Genomic DNA, 10,000 nt, shown 5'->3' with positions numbered 1-10,000 from the left:
TATTATTATCATTATTATTATCATTATTATTATTAGTATCATTATTATTATTAGTATTATTATTGTTATTGTTATTATTATCATTATTATTAATGATGTTATTATAATTATTATTATTATTGTTGTTGTTGTTAATATCATTATTACTATTATTACTATTACATTGTTATTATTATTATCATTATTATCATCATCATAATATTATTTTATTTTATCTTATTATACTTATCTACTTATCAATTTACTTATCTATTTATCTATTTATTCATTTACTTATTCATTTATTCATTAATTTTCTATTTTCCTATTAAGTCATTATCATTCTAATTATTATTATTACTTTTTTCGCAAATGCAGAAGCTGAAAGAGGCTAATGCAGTAGAGATACGTAATGTAAATAGACATCCACAGTTACAACGCTTTCCCACAGGACCCCCTGCCCGTGTTGTCTCAGAAAACACAGAAGAGGAAAAACTCATTTCTAAATTCACATCCCTCGCCGCCACAATGTGTCGTTATCATTCTAGACTCCGTTTCTACTTGCACTGGCTATCCGAGTACCCTGGGTAATGTAATAATGCTGGCTTGAGTCACAGCTTAGTGACTCCTGGCGTAAACCCACGACCCGTTGATCCCGATGACTTGCGACGAAGGCTTTACTTAGACTGTCGTCAGGCGATTTTATTCAACCGAGAACGGAAGACCGCAAATCTAGAATAAAGGTTCGAGCCGTCTCTAGGCAAAGCTAGTTTAACTTCTTCTGTCTAGGACACCACCTCTGAGCCGAATAAAAATCACCCGGCGTTAACCAGAAGAAAATATATAAAGTGTACCACCACGTTTGTTTACGTCTCCAAATGAGTTTCGAGGCGTGAGGAGTGTTGTTGTTGTTGCTCTTGTTGTTGTTGCTGTTGTTGTTGTTGCTCTTGTTGTTGTTCAATTTCCAAGTTTGACAATTTCGCAGCGACCTCATCTTCGACTCTGCCCAACAAACCCCTCTCACTCCCTCACTTCCTCACATCCCTCCCTCTCTCTCCTCTCTCTCTCTCTCTCTCTCTCTCTCTCTCTCTCTCTCTCTCTCTCTCTCTCTCTCTCTCTCTCTCTCTCTCTCTCTCTCTCTCTCTCTCTCTCTCTCTCTCTCTCTCTCTTTACATATGCATACATACACATGCACATGTAAATACACATACACATACAGATACACATATACATATACATATACATATACATATACATATACATAAACATATACATATACATATACATATACAAAACGTTTACGAAGATTCTTATAAGTAGAGTTTAAAAGCAGATAATCCACAACAGACCATCTGTACACAATGAGTCAGCTAATCGAGGAAGAGACAGAGTACAATAAATCTTTATGCTTAGCTTTTGCATATTACAAAAAGGTCTTTGACTTAGTAGAACAAATATCAATACTAAAGTCTACACGCAGAATGCAACCGAATATACTGTAAGCATTCTACAAAATGTATACATGAAAGATCTGTTGTAATTCGACTACGTAATGGCACAGAAAAAGAAAATAAAGATCGAGAAAAGAGTATGGCAAAGATACAATATTTCCTTTTATTCCTTACCTCCCACACTCTCTCATTATTTAGCCTTCCACTTCACCCCAATTTCTCCTACACTCTTTCCCTCTTTTTCCTGCCCTTGTAGCGACCAGTTCTCTCGAACCTTTGGACCGCAGATGAAGAAGCACCGAGACGAAGATGCACCATTCTTGAATGTGCAGTTGTAAAGTCACCATTATACCTCAAGCTTGTGGCCTTCACCGACACACTTTGGGATTACATTCTCTATAGATAAGCAAACCCATAGTATCTTATAATGAAATACAAAATTATCATGTTTTGCAAACAGTGTGGTAGTCCACTTTGCAGCCAACCGAACACCGTCACCCGAGAAGAGATGGAGCACCGGTGGTTGGTTGGCTGCAGAGTGAACTGACTTGGGCTATCACGCTGTTTGCAAAACATGATACTTTTGCATTTCATCATAGAATATTGTAGGTTTCTTTATCTATGGAGAATGTATTTCTAAAGTGTGTTGGCAAAATTCACAAACATGTTGTATACACACAGACGCGACCTCACACGTCTAGTTTCTGTGATTAATCTCAAGACTACTACGAAGAAATGTTTGTGACCATATCCGGGCCTATCATAAATAACCAAAGATTAGTGTGATGGTGTTTGGTAGAGCTGGTACTTGGGTTATTTTCTCTTTGTTTTTGTCGTTATTGTTTTTCATCATTATCGTTTGTTTTTACTGCACCGTTTACGGGTGTGGAAGTAGTGAATGAAATCTGACGATAACAAAATATGAAGGAAAAATTCCACCAATTATGTAAAGGGATAAGCTGACATCACCCGATTTCAGTGACACGATATTGATTTTCTTGTACCTGTCGTCAGTCAATTTAATTCATTGTGGCGACGCAAAAAAATGTAAATGTTCTGGAAAAATGAAAAGTTGAAAGAAAATGTCTTTCATAAAATCATGTTCACAGGTTAACTTGTCGCTGAGGATAGCCAACGATATACACGAGTTAGAAATGTTGATTAGTATTAGAACTTTCTATTAGTTATTCTTTCTGTCGATAGACAACTTTATTAGTTTCTAGGATAGACTTATCTTAGTATAACTCTTTACTTGAAACTAAAACTTCAATATATGTTTTCAGAATCTCTGGTGAATTTCCCCCTTTTTAGGGATGTCACTACGCGAATTTCTTCATCTCTCTAGAGACGTTCTGCCCATTAATGCGTTCCGTAACCACCACATGCCTCTTATTGTATTACGTATCATCGCCAATAACCAGCGCTTCTATCCTTGGGGATGGCGTTGTCCTGGACAGGTGGAGTTATACAAGTGGTCAAAGAGAGAGATTTAAGGAGGGCCGTGGAAAGTAGGAATAGCTAGAAGTGACTACTTTTTTCTTTATTGATATTAATAATTAACTAATGATTAATTATTTATCGATTGTTATTAATTTTATTTTTATTATTAATGTTATATATATGATTATTATTATTTTGATTAATCGTTATTAATAACATTACTAATAATATTCATTAATTACTATTAATGATTGTTATTATCAATAATTAATATTGATTAATATTAACAAACTAATACTAATTATTAGTATCTATTAATTTTCTTTTTTCTTTAGGAAAGATTAGCCTCAAATGATAAAACAATACAACATGACTGTGGTCCATAGGGCTATCACTAGGTTCCCTAAGGTACTGACTATACGAAGCTCATGGAGCCAAATTACCTACCGAGAATATGTATCTTTAATGGATTGAATTGAATAATTCTATCTGAGTGATTTTTTTTTCGTCACAATTTCATGTCACAGAGGAGCATTTCGTTGCTAAGCCATTACCTTTGCCTCATGTGCACGGACAGCCAGGGTAAATGACATTCACTCAAAGCCTTTAGGAATCGAACGCAGGTTCATCTAGTTGCTGGGTGAGTGCGAAACTTAATTCACCATGATAGGAACACAACAAAATAAATAGATAACTAAACGAATAAGCAAATAAATGAATAACTAAACGAATAGATAAATAAATAAATAAATAGATAAATGATGAACAAGTAAATAAGTAAATAAATATATTGATGAACAAATAAACAAGTTAGTATACAAATAGAAATAAATGAATAAATAAATAAATAGATAAGTAAATACATAAATAGATCAACATATCAATAAAGACATACACAAGTAAATCAAAACAAACAAATAGACAAAAAACAAAAAAATCTAAATGAATTGTAACCAGCAATCCTCTAGGTTTAGTTAAGGCACAGAGTCCGCATCGTTTCCCAAAGGAACAGGCCGGTGGTCCTGCAGTGGGTCCATTAACTCTGACCCCGTAATTACTGGACTCGAACGAAGCTTAACTAGCAAAGTTCTGTTTACCTCACAAAGCCAACTCTCTTGGGCAGCAGCTTCAAAGCCACGAGGGCTGTGACGTCACATCCGGTCTTTCCTCACGCTCTACCTCACCACAAAATCTTCCTCCCTTCTTATCCCTTCCTCCCCATCCTCCCCTCCTCCACTCACACACCGAACACAGCAGCTGCGTCCAAAGCCTTCGAAAGCCGACCTATATGGCGAAAAAGAATGAGAGATTTTTATCTTTATCTTTTGCCAATGCTCTCAGTCCGCTTGTTTTAATGATTCTTTAACACCCTTCTTCCCTCCCTTCCTCCCTTCCTCCCCTCCCCCGCAACCCCCTCCTCCTCTTCTTCCTACCTCCCTGCACCATCCTCCCCCTCTTCCCCTCCCTCTCTCCACTTGGTATGGCACTCTTTAAAAAGGGGTTGCACAGAGTTGAGGGAAGGATTTCGCGTCTAGAGGATCATGGGCCTCAATCGAAACCCTCAAGAAACCTCAATAGCCGTTTTGGCCTGAGACTGTCCTTAAAAAAAAAAAAAAAAAAAAAAAAAAAAATGAATGAATAAAAATAAATAGATAACCAAATAGATAAAAATAATAATAATAAATAAATAGAATAAAATAAATAAATAAATGAATAAATAAGAAAATAGAAAATAAATAGATAAATAAAAAATGAAATAACAAAGGCTCAATGAACGTCACAGACCTACCGCGTAGACAATCGGAGAGACATTCAGAAACTTTATTAGTTAGATCAGGGGTTCTCAAAGTGGTCGATATCTAAGGAACCATTGAGGCCTCCGATTGGAAATTCTCAATGATAATTTGTAAAAATCTGAGGAATATCAGACTCTATTAGATTAAAAATATATATAATAATTTCTTGAATTCAAACGATAGGCCAAAATTTTTCAGTAAATCTTTAACTAACTCCTTTCCTTCATTGTCGCTCGCAGCTCTACTATCCGTATTAGGATCTGTATAGGATGTATTCCATACGACCTTGGTACCAGGGATTTCCACCAAACGAGAAATGAAATAGTCACTTATGAAATATAATGGACGCATATCATCTCTATTTTGAATGGAGAACAATATAGAGGAATATAGTAGTCAGAATAAATGTTAGAAAAATCAAAGAAAAAGGTATGTTGCACTGAGAATTAACTTACAGTATACTCGTACACTTTGATATATTTTCTTACTGTGCATCACCTTTTTATCACACTGTATGTTAACAACAACAACAAAAATAACAACTACTACTATTAGTACTACTACTACTACTACTACTACTACTACTACTACTACTACTACTACTACTACTACTACTGCTATTACTATTACTCATTGATTTTGCCAATTTTTTAGAATTAAAATGTAGGGTGTCGATAGAAAATTTGGAATTTCATGGGGGGGGGAGGTTCACGAGTTGAAAAGTTCGGGAACTCCTGAGTTAGACAAACATGTAAACAATTGAAGGGTCATAATACAAGATCCCGTATTATACACTAGAGAAACCACTCCAATCCCTTCCGTGCCGTGTGGGCCCTTTCCTTTTCTCCAGACTGCCGCCAAGCTATTTTATTCATCTCCATGGTAAACCCCCCCCACCCGATCGGAAAGAAAAATTATGTCAATCATTCTTCACCCCTTCCGTAACGGGTGATACTTATCTTATTTACCGCTAGGTGATTTTATTCATCTCGTGGTACCCACTGAAGGGTGCCAACCGCAAGAAGGGTTCGAACTGGTGGAAGGGAGGACATGGACACCACTCTTTGTTCTGTGTCTCTTTGTAAAGAGCTACACAGAGGATGAGGGCTCTTAGACACTGATTTATACGCAATGCGGCCTTCGTCCCCGTCACCTCTGGAGTTGTGGAAGCAAAACAAGAAAAATAAAAAGAAAAGAAAAAAGAAATAAGGGTTAACGAAAAGGAAGAAAAAGAACGAAAGATGGGAGCACATGTGAAAAAAAAGGAAAGAGAGAGAGAGAGAGAGAGAGAGAGAGAGAGAGAGAGAGAGAGAGAGAGAGAGAGAGAGAGAGAGAGAGAGAGAGAGAGAGAGAGAGAGAAATAACGTCTTTGCTAGCCTTAAATTCTCTCCAAAACTCAACAACTTACATGATCTTTGACGTAGAAAGGTTTTGGCCCAAGGCGATTGGAATCCACGTGCTTCAGACCACCTCCTTCTGGGGTCAAACTAGCTGTCCTGCTAGTTACCACTGTAGCCTTAGTAGTTGTCGAGGTTGTACTCGTCACTGGCGTAATTTTGGCAGTTGTGGTTGTCTTAAATGTAGTTGCCGGGGTAGTTTTGGCAGTTGAGGTTATCCTAAATGTAGCGGTAGTAGTTCTGGTTGTTGCACTTGGGGTCACCGTTGATGAGAGTGACGTCATCGATCTCGAAGAAGAGCCGCCTCCGAAGGGCCGTATCGAACTCGGAGGAGTCTTCGGACTCTGGTAACGTATCCAAGAGTCTGCGGGTTTCGATCTCCGCTTGACCTGCGGCGAAGAGAACTTCGAAATGTCTGCCGCCTCCTGCGGCCTCTGCGAAGAGAGGTCGAGGGTGCTCACAGGTCGAGGTCGACTAAAGTGGACGTGTGACCATGAGGTCGAAGACGAGGCGTTGCTGTAAGGCACTGGAGAAAAGAGAAAGGACGCCGAAGACTTCTGCCTCTGAAGAGTCGTCGCTGTCGGGTTCAAGCGTGCCCAGGTGCTTTCTCCTCCTGACGTGGCCGCGAGGGGAGCTATCGGCATGGAGGCCGCTCTCTTCATCTCCTTCTCAGGAGACCCCGAAGCTCTCTTCAAACTCGAGGTGGAGAGGGACAAAAGGGACGAGTCTTCGAGGTCATTTCCTCCGCTTGTGTTTGCCACGTTGGAGGAGGAGATGGAGGTCGTCCTTGAAGGTACCAAGGACGAGGAGGAGGTAACCCCCACCCCGAGGCGGTGAGTGTTCATGCAGGACACACTCCTCCCTAGGGGAGCTGAAGAAGGAGAGTGGATCATGTTGAGGTGGAAGGCCGGGTGGACTGTGGATACCATGATTTAGAAGAATCTGGATTTTTCAAATAAGAATTCCAGATTTTCTAAGGATAGATTTCTAAATTGTTTTATTAGATTCACAGGCACTTAATGACTGAAGCACTTCAGGGCAATATAAATTTATTGATTTGTTTCTGGCTGTTCACAAGCAATTTCATTCATTCGCAGGGGTGTCCTTTGCCTCGGAAAAATATATAGGTCAACCTTGGTTACATATCTGTCTCGGCGGTGCTACCTTACACGCCAGACGATTTTATTCATTTTTAGACCAACCTCTTAGCTTTAGAGTGTTAAATTCTTTCGATTAAACCCTTTAACGAAGAAGAGTACCAAAAATGACTTAGTCCTATCAAGCGGTAAGTGATCGTATTCAGGTTCTACGAGGACCCTCGACTTCCGTGAGTTACGAAGAGGCCTTTAGTCCTTTGACCTCAGCTTCCCCGAAGAACGCAGAAGGCGAAGGCGGAGGCGACAAGGAAAGGGCCAATGCACTCTGAGCGTCCTACGCGTTGCTCTCCACTACATCTGTTCTCCACCGCTGGCTAACTCTGCATTCCACCTTTGGCATACCTCCACATTTCCTCCTTCCTCCTCTTTTTTCTTCCTCCACGTCGGCCTCTCCCTGTCCTCCCACTCTCTCTCCTTCTTCCTCTTTTGCAGCTTCACCCTCTCACAGGCCCCAAAACTAACTTCTCTTCTCCTTTCTTTTAATTCTTTTGTTCTTTCAGGTTCTTATTCTTCGATCTTCCAATATATGAGAGAGAGAGAGAGAGAGAGAGAGAGAGAGAGAGAGAGAGAGAGAGAGAGAGAGATAGATAGATAGATAGATAGATAGATAGATAGAGAGAGAGAGAGAAGAGAGAAGACAAAAGAGAGAAAAGAGAGAAGAGAGAAGAGAGAAGACAGAAGGCAGAAGACAGAAGAGAGGAGAAGAGTAGAGAAAGAGAGCGAAGACCAAAGGCGCCTTCTTATCAAGTCTCAACCTTCACCTCATCCTCGAAGTCCGATATGTTCCTTCTGGCAGCCACTGGGCCTCAAGTGGCGGCCGCCGCGCTCAATCAAATCAAGAGTCCCACTTGGGTTTCACTCTCCTTTGCTCTCTTTATCGCTGCTCTTTTTTAGGAGGCTTTCTCTTAATGCGAGGGTTGCAGTGAAGCCATGGCCGTGAAAGGGTGTATTTGTTAAGCGATCTCGCTCTTTTGTCTAGTTAAGTTCGTGTTTATTTCTAAGTTCCTTGTAGCAGGTTAGCACAGGGGAGGGTTCTTGAAGAAGATACAAAGGAGAAACTAAGCCTTGAACAAGTGGAGCTCCATTAAGGAGAACTCGAAGCCAGGTAATTCAGTGTACAGATCGAACACTGATTTCGCGTAGTCCAGTCTTCATATACACAAAGAACTTTTTTTTTCTGATTTGATTTTCGTCTTCTTCCAGAGAAACTGTAGCTGAGGAGTAGATCATTCCTTCTATTGGCAAATCCTCAGTGCAAGGGTCACTTTTAAGGTGAATAAAATCATCTGACGACAAAATGTTTCTGTGACGGTGAGTAGGTGTGATTGAGATGCTAGGGGTGACCTACCACGAGAAAAAAAAAAAAAAAAAAAAAAATCGACCACAGATGACCAGACCCAAATCTATAAAGTCTGCCTCAAAGAAAAAGAAGTTCAAGTTTCGTTTTCCTGCCTTGATTTATCTCCTTCTTCCTCTTCCTCCTCTTCTCTTCTCTTCTTCCTGTTCCTATTTTTTCACCCCTCTTTTTTTTTTCTCTTGATCTATTTCCAGATGGTTATTCTGGGCGTCCGGCCTAACACTCATTCAGCTGTTTGGGAAAGACCTCTGACGACAACGCGTACCTATATTTCTTGCCCTGAAATTTATTTGACACTTTTTTTTTTCCTTCTTCTTCTTCTTCAAAAGCCGGATGCCTTCGCCAGATCCGTCCTCGAAATGGAAAATCGTGACGTTCATCAAATCAAAAAGACTTTTTCCTTCCGTTTTATCATCGGCTATATCGCCTGATTTAAATGGGTCTAGCTTTGGTCTTAAGGATTCACTTGAAGCGGAGTTGAATCAACGTAGATGATCAAAATATTAGTTTTTTATTTCCTTCTTTTCCACGATACAGGTGGTCTGACTGTGTAATAGGAAGACAATTACTTTGTAGGTTTTGCAGGGGAAATGTTTATTTATGTTTTTACTGGGTCACGCCTTGACTTGTTTACTTGTTTGTTACGTCACTTTTTATCAGCTTAATGGTCGATGACTAGGCTGTGTTTACACGTAATCAATCACGGGGCTCTCCTTGTTTATGTTTACAATAAGCAACACTCGCGGTAACCACCTCATTCTCTTTACTTCCACCATCACGCTGACCACAGAAAACGAAAGAAACATCGTAAGGGCGGTATTACCACAGTTTTCTGTTGAGCAATTGACACTAGAACAAAACACACATTTCACTTATTTCATTCTTATTCGCGTTTATTTAGGTCACTCGTTTTCAATCGTAATTCACCACTGAGGCTAAGATGTCCCCCACACCACTTAACACGAGGGGTAAGGATCCTTTCTCATCACTTCCCCGAGCTTTATCACCACACGGCAGACCTCCCCCATCAGGCACCACCCGATCCACGAAGAACCTCCTTGGTTCCTCGGAGCGCGCGAAGGACGTGGGCAAGAATAGTCCGGATGTTCACTTCACCAGTCACGAGGGAGAGATAGAGCCTCCAGCAGAAGCAGCAGGAGCAGTAGTAGCAGTAGTAGTAGTTGCGGCAGCAGACACAGCAGGAGGAGCCGACGCAAAAGCCGTGACGCGGTAGTGAGCGAACTAGTTGCGAGTTTACCGAGGCGCGATGGTAAACAAACACTGACACGGACACAAACAAGCATACCAACACTTTTGTCCTTCTTTCTACTGCCTTTGCCGTCCTGCCTGCTTGCTTGCCTGCCTGCCTGCTCGCCTGCCTGCGTGCCTGCTGCTCCTACTGCTAAGCTCCCGTCCCTACTAG

The 10,000-nt window shown here is 40.4% G+C and overlaps 1 protein-coding gene across 4 annotated transcripts in view; it reads right to left on the bottom strand.

The window, feature by feature from the left end:
• The window catches only part of LOC143028277 (uncharacterized), a 1,448,808-nt gene that overhangs the window by 1,166,142 nt on the left and 272,666 nt on the right, over window positions 1–10,000 (bottom strand). Inside the window, exon 1 of one of the 4 annotated variants that reach the window (XM_076190134.1) lies at window positions 6,075–7,104. The exons of 1 other annotated variant lie outside the window; for it this stretch is intronic. In XM_076190134.1, the coding sequence (XP_076046249.1) occupies window positions 6,075–6,992 (918 nt within the window). In that variant the 5' untranslated portion in view covers window positions 6,993–7,104. Of the gene's footprint in view, window positions 1–6,074; window positions 7,105–10,000 lie in introns of those variants that run through there. 2 more of the 4 variants (XM_076190135.1, XM_076190137.1) reach the window with 2 other exon arrangements.

The sequence above is a fragment of the Oratosquilla oratoria genome, chromosome 9, assembly GCF_046742065.1.
Source record: "Oratosquilla oratoria isolate Oo_2021 chromosome 9, ASM4674206v1, whole genome shotgun sequence".
NCBI lineage: Eukaryota > Metazoa > Arthropoda > Malacostraca > Stomatopoda > Squillidae > Oratosquilla > Oratosquilla oratoria.
This window is presented reverse-complemented; position numbering and strand designations above follow the sequence as displayed.